The following is a 14,706-nucleotide window of genomic DNA, read 5'->3' as shown; positions in this document are numbered from 1 at the left end:
CACTGGATGGGATGCCAGTTGCCAGTTACCAGTTGGCAGTTGGTGCTCCGGGTTGGCCAGCTTAAGCCGGTAATTATAATTTTCATAATTTTCCACGAGCTAGCGTTTTCCACTGCGCAGCACGGGTCGAAGACGTCAATCTTTTTCGACGGTTCAGTTAATGAAGTTCTTTAACTAATTTAAACTTTTTCGGCATCGTTTGATGGCCAAGGCGAAATGAGAATTTAAATTGTGGAATAACATCTGTGTGGGTCGATGGGTCACCAAAGATACAAAGAAATTCATAATTACAATCTTCGTTTGACAGTTCAGCTGGTATAAGGATAAAAATCTTACTATAAAGGGATGACTTTTATCTGGCTTCAATTCAATTTATATAATAGTATTAATAATTTAAGCAGTGATACACCATATAGTTATTGTGATTTCAGTTCCCAATGGATGCTTAAAGTATGGCACTCCCATTGGACGCTTCTTCTAGGATTACCATGATGACTCCACCCAGCGTTTGGCTACTCATGCTGGCTATTAGCCGGGCCCGCTGCACAACGAAACTCTTACCAAAGTTGGTAGGCCAAAAAAAAGCAAAAGCAGCGCCAAAAATGCGCCTAATTTGGAGATGGCAAGCCAAACAAGCCAAGAGCCCCAAAAACGATGAAAAGATTGGAAAACACGCAAACTTGGCAGCTGCTGTTGCTGGATGAAATCCGAGACTTGGACCTTGGACACACCTGTCCCAAAATTGCAGCAAGTCATGAGCTGCCTCCGGGCAGGATTCAGGATTAAAGCGCTTGGCTTCGTGTTCCCCAGTGTTTGGAGATACCGCGAAATAAAAAAAGCCACCTGAAGGGCAGCGCTTGTGGGTTGGAGGAGGATGGGGGGGCATTGTTGGAGCGGCAGCTTTGACGTGACTGGCAAAGTTTTTGGCAGGCACCGCTAACGAGCGAAGCTCGTCCTCCGCCGCCCAGGATCTCATGTTGCTCAAAAATGCTTAAACTAAAACTTGCTCAACAGATTTGCGCTGGAAACTAGGAAAGGGAACAGCGGAGGGGTCCTTTTTACGGCTGCACTTCGCCGTGTCATATGGCGCTGGCACAGTGTGGCACTCGGGTGTAAGTGTGTGTTTGACCTTTGACACTAAAACAATTTGCAAAGCGAAATGATGTCAGCCCCAGTGTCCTGTCATCTCCGCCCCCTTCCCCGCCCATCACTGTTGTTTGCCGACTAGTGGCGTAATTTAGTTGAAACATTCTTAAAGTACCGCCTGTCGTAGAATCCTGCGTCCTGGTGGGGCAATGCAGGAACAGCGATTCCGAATGGGTGGAGCGGTGGGAAAACTCCGCGCGCAGCTCATTAAAAAGTTTGCGAGCGACAACGGCGCCGGCGACATTTGCTTAAGAAAACATTTGGCGTCGGGAGTCGGGAGTCGGTTACCAACACCTTAATGATTATCTAAGAGATACTTTGAAAATAATCCACAAAGTGTGTGGGACAGAAGCTCAGAAGTAAAGTGTTCCGCTCCTGGGCTGAGTAATTAATTATTCATAATAGCAGGCTATAGATAAACAACCACCTTCGCCATAACAACTAAATGTTTTTTGATTGAAATTTAAATTAAATTTGTTTACAAGTATTCCGAATACCAAGTTGTTGAGTTATTTATGAGCAGCTTTGAATTACCTCCGAATAATAATTATCTGAAAGGACACGTATTAAATGAAAAGGTAGGTCTTAGATTACTATTTGGCCGAATTAATAAAAGTCAATAGAATTGCAGAAATTCGAAACCCACAAAATTCAGCCAAATCAAAAAGCTAACTAAGGGAATTGTGTAAAGTCTACTATTTGTAATTCGACTTGAATTACCAATGTTCCTTATATTTTCGTAAAAACAGTTTCTGGCTCCCACGTCTACTAAATTATTAAAATAAGACTTTCCATTGACGTAGTAAATTTGTGAGTATCAATTTGCATGAGTATTTAATGAAATTGAATGATTAATAAACATAAAGTTTCCACAACTTGGTGGCTATATTTATCTATTTAATGTTCAGGAACAGTTCAATTGATTTTAACTAATTAACAATTAATTTAAATAACCTTTAAACAATCTTTGGGACTAGCCTATAGGTCATAGGTTAACTAACGTCGTTTTCCCGGTGGCAGATACTCCCGAAATAGCGCCTGCAACTTGGCCGTTTCCAATTCGCTTGCCGGCTCATGCGTCTCGTAGTAATCGCTGTCTTTTGGCCTAATCTTGAAGATCACTGGTGTCTCAGTTGTTTGTGGTTTTAGTTGCAGAACATCGGCTTTTTCTATAGCATGGCTAATACTATTTCCTGGCAACCGATCATAATCGCTTCTCAAAGCGCTTAGTGCTCTAGTAACATCCGCCGGAGTTCGGTATTTTACGAAATGTACTGACGGCTTTTCAGCTACTTGCTGTTGAATCGCAGCCTGCTGTTTGGCCAGAGCATCTGCATCCGCCTGCCGGTGGAGCACAAAGATGTCCAGTGGATTATTAACCGCCAGTTGCTTAGCAGTCAGTGAAAAGATATTCGTCTCCGGCGTTCGAATAAACACCACCTGTTGTGGTGGGGAGAGCACCTTGGCCAATTCCCTGGCTGATTGCCATGGAGCCACCTGATCCTCCTCCGGTGGAGCCGCATAGGTAAAGTATTCCGTGGCTAGTTTTCCTCCTGATGACACTTCGTTTTCAGCCGGCAGGTAGACTTCTCCCAAGCCTTGGCAAAATCCAATAAAAGTCCATAGCAACTATATGAAATTGAAGTAATTACTCTCCAGTTAAGACCACGTTTCCGCTTTCAAACTTACCATCAAGGAGAGCATGGCTGCAATATTCCGCGCTGGCAATGGGTTTTTAGCCATTTTACCGCTTGAAGCGCTGTTTGGTTATAATCCAGTCCCAGCAACAAAACCATCCTTATATACGACACAAACAAATAGCAGTTCGAAAGTAAGCTGACTTCTCGGCCGCGTCGCCTCTCGTTATGATTTTATTTTATTTCGCATTTTTGCATCTGTTTTCCTATAAAAGATTTCTGCAAACGTTTGCTCTGGTTTTGTGTGTTTGTTTGCCTGCTCCGATTATCCATGTTAATGTCGTTCAATTTTGAAATGCAAATTTTCTGGCTTTGCAAGACCCGAAACAAAAGCGAACTCCATATACCCACTTAAGAGTGTGGTTGTGCGTTTGACCTGATGCCCGGCTTGAACTTGAATTTAATTCGCATAAAATTTACAAATGAGCTCCCAATTTGAATTAGTTATAAAATATTTTCATATGCTATTGGGTCCCCATTGTTGTCGCCTGTCATAGTCAAAGCCATTTGTTTAGACTACCAACGACGACTTACACCTTCGCAGCTCCACTTTCACTCGCCAGGTATTTTTACGACCGACGTTTTATGGCTACTGATTTGTTAATTTACACGTCATTTTGATGTTTTTGCGGGCCTCTTCATTTTTTTTGTCTCTAAGCCTAGAGTCTCGCATCGCTTATAAGCCGCTTACCGAAATTAACAACTCCAGCTAAGATCGTAGGCCGAGTAGAAGAAACACAAATTCATTGATAGATATTGGGCTTTATTCGCAGCTATAACTAGTTACCCCTTGGGGCAGTCTTATGGCACTAATTTAATGTCTTAATTTGGCAGAAGGTGGCCTATTCAGAGCCGTAAGCGTTTTCCAGGGTTTGCCGAGGGAAAGACCATCCTACTTCCACGCCTATGTCGCTCGTTGGCCCGAAAATCAAAGCGCCTTGATCTCGCAGAGCGGTAATCCACACCGGCATCATTATAGCTTGCGGATAGATCCTGCTGAGCCTCGGGAACAGGTGGCAGATCGATCTGTCCAATGGTGGAGGCTCCAGCTGAAGATCCAGCAGCATTGTAGCCCTGTGAAATGGAGGAGTAACTGGGCAAGGGTGGCAGATATCCAGACTGCGGCTGATAGGCGGACTGTTGAGGGGATGGCAGATAACCCGCTTGGCCAGCTGGATACTCCTCAGATGGCGCATCCTGCTCATACTGTGGCTGCTGCTCAGGGTAATATCCCAAGGAGGATGCCTTTGCCGGCTGGGGAATCGAAGATCCTCCGCCGTATTGGGCCTGAATATATTGTTGAGCCTGAGCAGCTTCCTCCTCCGTCTTGTACTTAACAAAATGAACCTGTGGCTTATGTTTGTGGTGCGCCTTAAGGGCACTAAGTTTGCTTGCCAGCTCATTGACATCCGTCTGTTTGTTGAGCACGTAGATGGCCGTCTTATCCTCGCTGGTTTGCTTCGCCAAGGCGTTTAGAGCACCCACCACCGCCTTATTTTCCGGAGCCTTGATAAACACCACTTGGAGGTTTTTCTGGGCAAGGGATGATAACTTAGTTTCCGCTAAATCCGCCTCCTCCACGGAATCGTAAGGAGCCTCGAAGGCGTAAAAGTGCTTGTGAAAGTCTGCGTTCTCCTGGTAGTGATTACCAGGTTGGCTGGGGTATCGTTCATCACCCAAAACTGCTTCGTTTCCATAGCTATTCACAGGTCCTCCATAACTGTTTTGCTGATACTGGTAGCCCAGTTCCGCACAGCTGCCGGCCAACAACGTGAGAAACTATGAAAGATTTTATTATCTTATGCCAACCTTGCCAATTTTCGGATAAACTCACCACTATCCCTAGCATGATATAACCAATGTGAAGAGCAAAAAACATTTAACTGACAATCGCAAGAGGGCAAAGCATTTTATAATATTTTGCCCTCAAAAGTGGTTGGATGAATGTATCCAAATCGGGAATACGGCCAACCTTATAGGGTAAATAGTTCAATGTCGCTCGAAAACATATTACAAAATTCGCGATTCCCACCAACTATTACAACACTTTTTTATATTAACAATATTTTATTGGGGACACATATCGAAATTCGAGAGATTTACAAACTAGGCAAAGTGGGTCGCAGCGAGTGCGTAGGAATCGTTGATGGGTCATGGGTCAGTCTGAGGTCAGTTCACTGCTTATTGGCGGAAACGGAGGACCGAAGCGGGCAGGTAAGAGCTACCAGGAGCCGAGGGAGCGGCCACCTGCTGGGCAGCTGGCTGAGATGCGAAGTTCAGGACAGGAGCCACGCCTCCGTTCTGAATGGTGGAGGATCCTCCCAGCTGATCGTACTGTGACTGGATGGCCTGCTGGGCGTTGAGGACATCCTGGTTGGTGCGGTACTTTACGAAGTGCACCTCGGGCTTGTTGTTGTTGTTGTTGCGGATGGAGTTCAGTTTGTTGCTCAGATCTCCGATATCAGCCTGCTTGTTCAGGACATAGATGGCGGTCTCCTGCTGTCCAGCCTGCTTGGCCAGAGCCACAGCAGCGTTCTCCAGGCCAGTGTTCTCGGGTCCCTTGATGAAGATCACACGGAGGGCCTTGTTCAAGGAGCCGGAGACCTGCTGAGAGCCAGCTGGTTCAAGGAAGTCCTGCTCATCAGCGGTGTAGGTGAAGAACTCCTTTTGGAGCTCAGCCTGGGGTGCCGCATAGTTGGTGGCAACAGCGGAGGGAGCAGCTTCGGGGGCAGGAGCAGGCGCATAAGTCTCGGCTGGGGCATCCTGGTTAGCAGCCACGGAAGGGGAGTAACTGGGTCCGGAAGGAGCAAAGGATGCGACAGCTGGGGCAGAAGCTGCAGGCTGGTAGTTATAGCCACTCCTGGCACTAACGGCAGCCACAAGGCACAGAGCCTGAAAATGTATACCAGTCAGTATAAGCTACTGATTAGAGATCCTTGAGTCCAAAGTACTTACAATAAGGACGCGCATCTTGATTTTTGGTGTGTAGGTGGATAACTCCGCTCGGATTGCTGGATCGAAGGCAAGTATGTCCAACTCCACGACGCCCACGACTTTTATGCGAAATCACTGCAGATTGCAACTCTTTGTTTATGGCCATCATTTGGTTTTTTAATTGGCTGTCTTTGATTTTGCACCTCAAGCCGAGCATTTCGCCCATTGCTCCCTCATCAGCCAATCTGCAGTTTGGCCAATTCCCAATTCGCTTTTTGTCACCGTTTGTTTCTCTGCTGTTATCTATTAACTTTGAAGTTGGCTTCTTTCGATTTTGTTTTTCAGCTTAATCATTGTGGTGGTGAGCATAATTTTTATGATTTTTCTAAACAAACTTCGGCCACTTTTCTGCTTATGCTAATCGAGGGTATAGTGGGTGCTCTTGAAAAGATCTGTCGCTGACCACTTTGGCTCTTTGTTATTGGCCATTCATCCGGCCACTCTGTTATCACTCATACATTATGTATGCCGTCTTGGTTCCGTCTTGCAGTTGCCATAAATTTGAGCGCTAATAGTTTGTCTAACCTTTTACTTCACGCAGATTAACATTTTAATTATGATAAAAAATTTTCGTCGATTGTTTTTTTCCCTCTGCATCCCAAAACATGTAAATTTTTATTGATTTCCACTTGTATTCCATTTGGCGCCATCGCTTTGGAATTTTTATTGCCACTCCGGGCGTGTAATAAACGCCGAGCTTTGCAATTTCTCACTCGGCCCGCAGTGAGTGGCTCAATCGTCAAAAATTCCCGACAGCTTTATGGTTAGCTCAGTTCCCACACACAGGACAGAAATAGCCAGGTCATTAATTTAAAAAAGTATTGTATTGGAGCGGTTCGTTCGACAAATCAATAGATAACACAAAAAGTCAACAAATAGGGCAGCTAAAAGCTATGGCACTTCCTAGTGGCGGTAACGCAGACGACGCAGCACCGACGAGGGCAGGTACGAGTTCTCGGGGATCTGGGCGGTGGCCTGACGCACTGGGCCAGCGGAGGCGAAGTTCAGGGCATTGGCGACTCCACCGTTGATAGCCTGGCTGGATCCTCCCAACTGGTCGTACTGCGACTGGATGGCGCGCTGGGCGTTGGCAGCATCCTCGGGAGTGCGGTACTTGACGAAGTGCACCTCGGGCTTGTTGTTGGAGTTGCTGCGGATGGCGTTCAGTTTCTGGGCCAGATCTCCAATGTCAGCCTGCTTGTTCAGGACATAGATGGCGGTCTCCTGCTGGGCAGCCTGCTTGGCGAGGGCAAGGGCGGCGTTCTCCAGGCCACGGTTCTCGGGTCCCTTGATGAAGACGACACGCAGACCCTTGTTCACGGAGCTGGCAACGCGTTCCAAAGCCTGGGGCTCATCGAAGTCCTCCTCGTTGGCGGTGTAGGTGAAGAACTCCTTCTGGAGCTCAGCAGCGGGGGCGGGGGCATTGTAGGAGACGGGGGCGCTCAGTCCAGCGGATCCCAGACCAGATCCCAAGCCAGAGGAGCCCAGGCCAGATCCAAGACCAGAGGATCCCAATCCAGATCCAAGACCGGAGGAACCCAGTCCGGAGGATCCCAGATCGATGGAGCCACCGCCAAGACCGCCAAAGCCGCCGTCCAAGCTGCCGAAGTTGCTGCCGCCTCCCAGGCCGAGGGATCCACTGCCTCCTCCCAGATCCAAGGATCCACTGCCGCCTCCCAGGCCCAAGGATCCGCCGCCGCCTCCCAGGCTGAGGGATCCGCTGCCAGGAGCGAAGGACAGTCCAGAGCTGGAGTGGCCCACGGGCTTGTAGTTGTAGCCGAGCTTGTCGGCGGAGGCGATGGCCACGAGGCACAGGACGACAAAGGCGCGCATCTTGCTGTTAACTGATTGCTGTTCTAGTTGGAGCTCCGGAGTCGGAAGTCAGAATGATGTCGAGCTGAGCCGCCGGGCCATTTATATGGGCTGGTCGACACGGCAGGGGCGTCAATCAGAACAGGCGAATGACAGCGTGCTGAAGATCGCGATAAGGTTCGCATTGTCTGTGGGCCTAACCTGTTTTTCTGTTTTTCTTTTTCCACTTGGCGGCTTTGGACCGAGCTCGATTTGGTCTAGACCTATTGGCAGAAGCTGAAGCAAAAGCAGAAGCTGTGGCGTTGGCGGCGGCGTTGATTAAAATTTGATGAACTTGCAGCTTACGGAAAAACAAAATTTTTATGTAAATCAGGCGACAAAGGGCTGGGCGGTAGCGGCTCCAAGCTCCAAATTGTCTGACTATGCAGTAGCCGCATTCTTTTGTTCGCCCATTTTGTTATGCAAATCGAGCCGGGGATGATTGAAAGTAAGACTCTGTCCCTCCGCTTTTGGGCTAATTTCCCAGCTTAATAATTTTAAATTGCCCGCCCAATGGATTTTCGGCATTTGACCATTGTCGTCTGTCGTCCGATGTCTCGTGCAATTTGTCAAACCGAGTGCCATCTCAATTTCGAACCGCGAAGTGCGTAGGTAGGCATGGGCAGCCAAGTAGCCGATAAGCCATATGTTATACACCAGATTATACAGATTATCACGCACCAGATTATTCAAAGCGAACGCAGAGAAAACATCTTAGGTTTCCGCTCATTTGCAATTTTCACAAACAGCTTAGCCGGACGGACTCATAATTCAACGCAAGTCGAACTTGTTTGCCAGCCGCCGAGCGCGAAAATTTTGTAGCTTGAAAATTTAATTCTGGCCGATAATATGCCTAGGAATGTTGGCCGCAAAGATCCGCAAGCCAACTTAAGAATTTACATTTTAAAACAATTTTATTGTGTCTTCAAATCTAAACAATAGCACAGGAATGTCGGGAATGAGCTTCCACACTACTCGGTAATATTTTTAATTCTCAAAAACCTCATTATACAATTTATATCAATAGCACTCAAAAAGAGTAAAAAAAAAATTACAAATTTATACATATTATCAAACAAATTTATTTCGTATTCAAATCTCAACAATAACAAAGGAATGTCCAATGACAGGAACTTAGAAACGCAGGCGGCGCAGGATGTTGGCGGGCAAATAGGAGCTACCTGGGGTGGCAGGTGGCACATACGAGGAGATGGGGGCAGTAGCCTCGGGCTGGGAGGCGGGCAGGAACTGGGCGGGCGCTTGACTGCTGGCAGCCTGGACAGGAGCGGGCTGGGAGGCGAAGTTCAGGGTGGAGGCCACTCCACCATCTTGAGCTTGCGAAGATCCTCCCAACTGATCGTACTGACCCTGAATGGCACGCTGTGCGTTGGCAGCATCCTCAGGAGTCCTGTACTTCACGAAGTGCACCTCGGGCTTGTTGTTGTTGTTGTTGCGGATGGAGTTCAGCTTGTTGGCCAGATCTCCAATGTCAGCCTGCTTGTTCAGGACATAGATGGCGGTCTCCTGCTGGGCAGCCTGCTTGGCCAGAGCCAGAGCGGCATCCTCCAGACCACGGTTCTCGGGTCCCTTGATGAAGACAACACGGAGTCCCTTGTTCACGGCGTTGGCAACACGGTCGGAGGCAGCTGGATCGTAGAAGTCACCCTCGTCGGCGGTGTAGGTGAAGAACTCCTTCTCGAGTTGGGCCTGAGGAGCGGCGTAGTTGGGGGCAGCAGCGGATTGGGATCCTTCCAGGGCATCAGCAATGGAAGAGGGACCGGGGGCAAAGGATGCACTGGGTGCAGGCGCGAAAGCGGGTGCATCGTTGCTGGCCAATCCAGATGGCTGGAAGCTCAGTCCGGAGGGAGAGTGGGCCACCGGTTGGTAATTGTAGCCCAGTTTATCGGCTCTGGCCAAAACGGCGAGGCACAGGCAAAGAACTACGGAGAACTGACGCATGTTGAGCGGGTGAGGTGGCTGTGGGATTTGATGATGCTGTGAGATGGTTCTTTTGCTTTTATGCAGATGAAAGCCACTGCTATGCAAAACGCTCTGCATAAAGCGGTCTAATTACGGTCTAAGCCAACTAGATCAGGCAGTTCCAGTACCGGTACCACCCCGCTAAAATATGCAAGCGAAGCGGGTGGCTGCACCATGAGGTCAACTTAGAAACACAGAAGGAAGAGGTACGGACCATGTATGAGCCGGAGCTGGCGCCATAAAATTCATATTAAATTCAATATGCTGCCTTAATCAATAATTCGCGTATTCTTCGGCGCCGCTTTTGGCCAGTGCTGTGGGCCAACCTTGCCGTTTTGGTATTTTCATGTAGCTTTATCGTTGAAATCAATAAAATCTGGCTATAAAAAGCCGCGGACAGAGCATCAAGAGCATCGTAAACCCCATTTGGGGCTATTTAGATGGATGCCTTGTTACTCATGTATGTGCATGTGTATCACAAATCCAAACCCATTCCCAGTTCGCCCGGGATGAGTGTCACCTAAATCGGCCGGAGAGCAAACAAAACGTTTGACAGGCCGTTTCACATGCAAATGAGGCGCGCCTAGTCGCGTTACCGCTGCCAAAAATAAATATTTTAACGATTCGCCAAATTATTATTGCCTATTCAGCGGCTTTGTCTTGTCGTCTTGGTCGTTGTGTTCAGCTGCTTTATGCAAATGTTGCGGGTGGAGGCGACCTTCCATCCGCCGGAAGTGAAGAATCGAACTCATCGCTAAATATAGCCGCCATCTCTACTATATATAATATATATACATGTATAATATATATACATGATTTTTGATCGCCTAGGCCGGTTGCCAATTAAAAACTGCACCACTGCGCCTTGTCAGCGCCAAATCAGATAATGCGATAATTGGTCTCTTAATAAATTACTTGGCGCCATCTGATTTGGCTATCCGAGTCGGACTATGAACCTCCTCACTGGCCAATTCTGGTTAGCTCCTAATTTGCATGCCGCTTTCCGCAGAGCCAGTAATAACAAAGTCATGCAAATATTTGCAACCGCAGCAGCAGTGTGACGAATCATAAAATTATATTATAAATTTAACATTTTAATCTCTTATTTATGCATTTTTGAGGCAAATTTGAACTGTTCATAATTCATATCGCACCATACTGCAGCCGAAGAACTGAATATTGCACCTATAAAAGCCAAAATGTCGGCTCGATAAGTCAGTAACCAATCATCTCTGCCATCCAAACAAACAGTCAAAATGCGTTCCTTCGTCGTCCTTTGCTTTATTGCCTTGGCCACGGCCGATAAACTGGGCTACAATTACCAACCGGTGGCCCATTCTCCCTCCGGATTGAGCTTCCAGCCATCGGGATCGGCCAGCAGCGATGCACCCGCTTTCGCACCTGCACCCAGTGCATCCTTTGGCCCCGGTCCCTCCTCCATTGCTGATGCCCTGGAAGGATCCCAATCCGCTGCTGCCCCCAACTACGCCGCTCCTCAGGCCCAACTCGAGAAGGAGTTCTTCACCTACACCGCCGACGAGGGTGACTTCTACGATCCAGCTGCCTCCGACCGTGTTGCCAACGCCGTGAACAAGGGACTCCGTGTTGTCTTCATCAAGGGACCCGAGAACCGTGGTCTGGAGGATGCCGCTCTGGCTCTGGCCAAGCAGGCTGCCCAGCAGGAGACCGCCATCTATGTCCTGAACAAGCAGGCTGATATCGGTGATCTGGCCAACAAGCTGAACTCCATCCGCAACAACAACAACAACAAGCCCGAGGTGCACTTCGTCAAGTACCGCACTCCCGAGGATGCTGCCAACGCACAGCGTGCCATTCAGGGTCAGTACGATCAATTGGGAGGATCTTCGCAAGCTCAAGATGGTGGAGTGGCCTCCACCCTGAACTTCGCCTCCCAGCCGGCTCCCCGCGAGAGCACCGCTGCCAGTGCTCCAGGACCAAGCTACCTGCCCGCCAACATCTTCCGTCGCTTCCGTCTTTAAGTGTCATATACATGATGTTGATTTGTTGCCTAGTTAGTTATGCTTTATTCCATAAATAAAACGAAAAATTGTTGAAATCTGATTTGATTTATGTGATTGATCTGTTTACAAAGAACGCCTAAGACGGATTTTTAGTCGAAACAAATACAATCCAAAATTACTTAACACTGTATGAAAATTGGATAGTATTTCAGAAAAAAAATATAGGGGCTTTTATGAAAAAGACTTAAATGATTATTTTATGTACGTCATGCAGTGGTGACAGATTGAACTCCAATTAAAAAAATTTATAATTTTCAAAAGTGAGGAAGGTAAAATTTAGCCTTAAAAGCATTAAAAAAAACATTATCAAACGATTATTTTGTATGGGTCACAGAGAAGTATAAGCAGAACTCTTGATGATGATATCCTTCTATCCAAACAAAGCATTTTTCATATATGTACATGATTTTAGACAACGATTGTTTGTCCGCTATTCTCCTCCTCTAATATGAAATTTTAAACTGACTGGACCCAAATTTTCTGGCTCTTATATAGGGGACTTGTATGGAATTCCCAGGCTATTTAAAACAGGTTTGCTCAGAGTTCAAAGCAAGCTTCCGACATTCTTCTTGACTTTGAACCTCAAACTAAAAAGTCGCTTCAAATTCTAGACCCACTTTCGATAGCCAAAAAAAAGCGACAACCAGAAAGCAACAACATACCATAAACTATCAATGAAGTTCGCATAGATTAAGCTTTTATCGTTTCGTAGGCGGAACTCAAAGAATGCATCACATTGTGTTCGACTTTAACGACCATCAGAACATTTTTAGACGGGCTCTGACTTTTTTTGAAAACGGGTTTGATAGTTTTGCAGCATTTTCCCCAATCGAATTCCGGGCAGTTTTGGCCCGGTCAAGAATAGATCGCGGCGCCATGAACCGGTCGAGAATTTGGCTTTTGCAATTGGGCAGAAAGTCGGGGGTCGCCGACTGGATGGATTGGCGAGAATTTTAGGATAGTTTTGCATAATCATTTCATAAGCGCACCGCTTTGCATAAAAAACTAGTTGAGTTATGTAGCAACCCGACGGGAATGGTGACGGTTATAGTTCTAAGTCGGTTCTAACTACGCCAGATGGGTATATAAGCTGCTCACCTCAGTCTCAGGATTCAGTCTTGGCCTTTGCCTGTTCAGCACACCCAGCCTACAAAACCAAACCTTCACCATGCGTTTCCTCATCGCTTTCTGCCTGATTGGTGCCGCCTGCGCCCAGTACAACTACGGAGCTGGATTTACCGGAGCCGCCTCCGATAATGTTCCCAGCTACTCCGGAAGCGGTGTTGGCGACTCCTACGATGGTGCCGCCAGCAGCCCGGACTACTCGGTCTCCAGCGAACTCAACAAGGAGTACTACACCTTCGAGGCTGACGAGAGCCAGTTCGAGGATCCTCTGGCCGCCCAGAAGATCGCTGGCTCCGTGAACAAGGGACTCCGCGTGGTCTTCATCAAGGGACCCGAGAACCGTGGACTGGAGAACGCTGCTCTGGCCCTCGCCAAGCAGGCTGCCGAGCAGAGGACCGCCATCTATGTCCTGAACAAGCAGACCGACATTGGAGATCTGGCCCAGAAATTCAATGCCGCCCGCCAGAACTCCAACCAGCGTCCTGAGGTGCACTTCGTCAAGTACAGGACTCCCGAGGATGCAGCCAATGCCCAGCGTGCCATCCAGTCGCAGTACGATAACCTCGGAGGATCCAGCCAGAACATCAACGGAGGAGTTGCCAACGCCATCAACTTCGCCTCCGCTGCCCCCGTGGTTCCCGCTCGTCGTGGCCCCAACTACTCCCCACCAGCCGCCGCCACGAGCAACTCCTACCTGCCCGCTAACATCCTGCGTCGCCTGCGCATCCGTTAAGGACCGAATGGAAAGTGACAGTTGTTAAATGTGTTGTAGAAATGTAATTGAATAAAATACGAAAATCGATAAAAACCAAAATACGCTTAGATTTATATATCTGCCTTTAATCTAGATCTTCCAAGTTTCTGACTTTGTCAGCGGCTCTTGCAATTTGTTTGTTTTTTAATAGCTTTTCCTTATAATAACATTTATGCAAAGCTGAATTGCTCTGCGAGCCCGAACAAAAGCCGTTCGCTGCCTACTTTGTAGGCGGACAAAACATTTAGCAGCATCAGCGCTTTGTCTTCGAGAAACTGCGCCGCCAGCTTCGAAGTTGGGTTAGTATATATAGTTACCGCCGCCGTGGTCATAGGCAGAAGCAATTTGTGCTCCGAACCAAGAGAACCTCAAACCCAAAACTAAAGATGCGCGCCTTCATCGTAAGTGGTTTAGTCAGGACTTCCGCCGAATTCAGAACTAACGGATAACCCTTGAATCCTGTAGGTAATGTGCCTGGTGGCAGTCACCTGCGCCGATAAGCTCGGCTACAACTACCAGCCCGTGGGCCACTCCAGCTCCGGACTGTCCTTCGCTCCTGGAAGTGGCAGCATTGGAGGTGGTTCCATTGGAGGTGGATCCATTGGCGGTGGTTCCATTGGAGGAGGATCCATTGGAGGTGGACTCATTGGCGGCGGATCTATCGGAGGTGGAAGCATCGGAGGCGGTTCCATTGGAGGTGGTTCCCTTGGTGGTTCCATCGGTGGTGGCTCCATCGATTCTGGTCTTGGCGGTCTTGGTGGATTCGGTGGTCTAGGAGGTGGCGATGCTCTGGCCGCTCCAGTCTCCTACAACGCCCCCGCTCCCGCTGCTGAGCTCCAGAAGGAGTTCTTCACCTACTCCGCCAACGAGCAGGACTTCGATGAGCCCCAGGAACTGGAGCGTGTTGCTGGATCCGTGAACAAGGGACTGCGCGTTGTCTTCATCAAGGGACCCGAGAACCGTGGTCTGGAGAACGCCGCCCTTGCCCTTGCCAAGCAGGCTGCCCAGCAGGAGACCGCCATCTATGTCCTGAACAAGCAGGCTGATATTGGAGATCTTGCCCAGAAACTGAACGCCATCCGCAACAACAACAACAACAAGCCCGAGGTGCACTTCG

At 48.2% G+C, this 14,706-nt stretch overlaps 8 protein-coding genes across 8 annotated transcripts in view; 3 read left to right on the top strand and 5 right to left on the bottom strand.

The window, feature by feature from the left end:
- Nucleotides 1–2,142: 2,142 nt before the first annotated feature.
- Nucleotides 2,143–2,894, bottom strand: LOC117145743. The gene is made up of 2 exons (XM_033311504.1): nucleotides 2,836–2,894; nucleotides 2,143–2,775 (listed from the first exon to the last, which is right to left on the bottom strand). Exons 1-2 carry the CDS (start codon nucleotides 2,887–2,889, stop codon nucleotides 2,143–2,145), a joined length of 687 nt encoding a protein of 228 aa, XP_033167395.1. The 5' UTR covers nucleotides 2,890–2,894.
- A 795-nt stretch (nucleotides 2,895–3,689) lies between these two features.
- LOC117145930 lies at nucleotides 3,690–4,722 on the bottom strand. The gene is made up of 2 exons (XM_033311803.1): nucleotides 4,678–4,722; nucleotides 3,690–4,622 (listed from the first exon to the last, which is right to left on the bottom strand). The coding sequence occupies exons 1-2, from the start codon at nucleotides 4,720–4,722 to the stop codon at nucleotides 3,690–3,692; spliced, it is 978 nt and encodes a 325-aa protein (XP_033167694.1).
- A 168-nt stretch (nucleotides 4,723–4,890) lies between these two features.
- Nucleotides 4,891–5,859, bottom strand: LOC117144061. Its single transcript, XM_033309070.1, has 2 exons — nucleotides 5,799–5,859; nucleotides 4,891–5,735 (listed from the first exon to the last, which is right to left on the bottom strand). Exons 1-2 carry the CDS (start codon nucleotides 5,811–5,813, stop codon nucleotides 5,025–5,027), a joined length of 726 nt encoding a protein of 241 aa, XP_033164961.1. The 5' UTR covers nucleotides 5,814–5,859; the 3' UTR covers nucleotides 4,891–5,024.
- A 783-nt stretch (nucleotides 5,860–6,642) lies between these two features.
- Nucleotides 6,643–7,712, bottom strand: LOC117143436 (DNA topoisomerase 3-alpha). The gene has a single exon (XM_033308142.1). It carries the CDS (start codon nucleotides 7,668–7,670, stop codon nucleotides 6,741–6,743), a length of 930 nt encoding a protein of 309 aa, XP_033164033.1. The 5' UTR covers nucleotides 7,671–7,712; the 3' UTR covers nucleotides 6,643–6,740.
- A 1,110-nt stretch (nucleotides 7,713–8,822) lies between these two features.
- Nucleotides 8,823–9,647, bottom strand: LOC117144560. The gene has a single exon (XM_033309805.1). It carries the CDS (start codon nucleotides 9,645–9,647, stop codon nucleotides 8,823–8,825), a length of 825 nt encoding a protein of 274 aa, XP_033165696.1.
- Nucleotides 9,648–10,904: 1,257 nt separating this feature from the next.
- Nucleotides 10,905–11,694, top strand: LOC117144394. The gene has a single exon (XM_033309529.1). The coding sequence runs from the start codon at nucleotides 10,925–10,927 to the stop codon at nucleotides 11,666–11,668; it is 744 nt and encodes a 247-aa protein (XP_033165420.1). The 5' UTR covers nucleotides 10,905–10,924; the 3' UTR covers nucleotides 11,669–11,694.
- Nucleotides 11,695–12,852: 1,158 nt separating this feature from the next.
- Nucleotides 12,853–13,608, top strand: LOC117144297. Its single transcript, XM_033309403.1, has one exon. It carries the CDS (start codon nucleotides 12,879–12,881, stop codon nucleotides 13,566–13,568), a length of 690 nt encoding a protein of 229 aa, XP_033165294.1. The 5' UTR covers nucleotides 12,853–12,878; the 3' UTR covers nucleotides 13,569–13,608.
- A 325-nt stretch (nucleotides 13,609–13,933) lies between these two features.
- LOC117145279 (glycine, alanine and asparagine-rich protein-like) overlaps nucleotides 13,934–14,706 on the top strand; it is a 1,077-nt gene continuing 304 nt past the window's right edge. The window contains exons 1-2 of the mRNA XM_033310867.1: nucleotides 13,934–13,990; nucleotides 14,055–14,706. The exon at nucleotides 14,055–14,706 is cut by the window's right edge and continues 304 nt beyond it. Coding sequence (XP_033166758.1) covers nucleotides 13,976–13,990; nucleotides 14,055–14,706 — 667 coding nt within the window. The 5' untranslated portion in view covers nucleotides 13,934–13,975. The remainder of the gene's footprint in view (nucleotides 13,991–14,054) is intronic.

Source organism: Drosophila mauritiana, chromosome 3R (genome assembly GCF_004382145.1).
Source record: "Drosophila mauritiana strain mau12 chromosome 3R, ASM438214v1, whole genome shotgun sequence".
NCBI lineage: Eukaryota > Metazoa > Arthropoda > Insecta > Diptera > Drosophilidae > Drosophila > Drosophila mauritiana.
The sequence above is the reverse complement of the archived record's forward strand: the minus strand, read 5'-3'. Positions and strand labels throughout refer to the sequence as shown.

Excerpts from the sequence above, each read along its gene's own strand:
- LOC117145743 (XM_033311504.1), bottom strand. The coding sequence starts at position 2,889 with ATGGCTAAAAACCCATTGCCAGCGCGGAATATTGCAGCCATGCTCTCC. Across the intron at positions 2,776-2,835 it reads CAGCCATGCTCTCCTTGATG|TTGCTATGGACTTTTATTGG; the intron begins GTAAGTTTGAAA and ends AATTTCATATAG.
- LOC117145930 (XM_033311803.1), bottom strand. The coding sequence starts at position 4,722 with ATGTTTTTTGCTCTTCACATTGGTTATATCATGCTAGGGATAGTG. Across the intron at positions 4,623-4,677 it reads ATATCATGCTAGGGATAGTG|TTTCTCACGTTGTTGGCCGG; the intron begins GTGAGTTTATCC and ends AATCTTTCATAG.
- LOC117143436 (XM_033308142.1), bottom strand. The coding sequence starts at position 7,670 with ATGCGCGCCTTTGTCGTCCTGTGCCTCGTGGCCATCGCCTCCGCCGAC.
- LOC117144560 (XM_033309805.1), bottom strand. The coding sequence starts at position 9,647 with ATGCGTCAGTTCTCCGTAGTTCTTTGCCTGTGCCTCGCCGTTTTGGCC.
- LOC117144394 (XM_033309529.1), top strand. The coding sequence starts at position 10,925 with ATGCGTTCCTTCGTCGTCCTTTGCTTTATTGCCTTGGCCACGGCCGAT.
- LOC117144297 (XM_033309403.1), top strand. The coding sequence starts at position 12,879 with ATGCGTTTCCTCATCGCTTTCTGCCTGATTGGTGCCGCCTGCGCCCAG.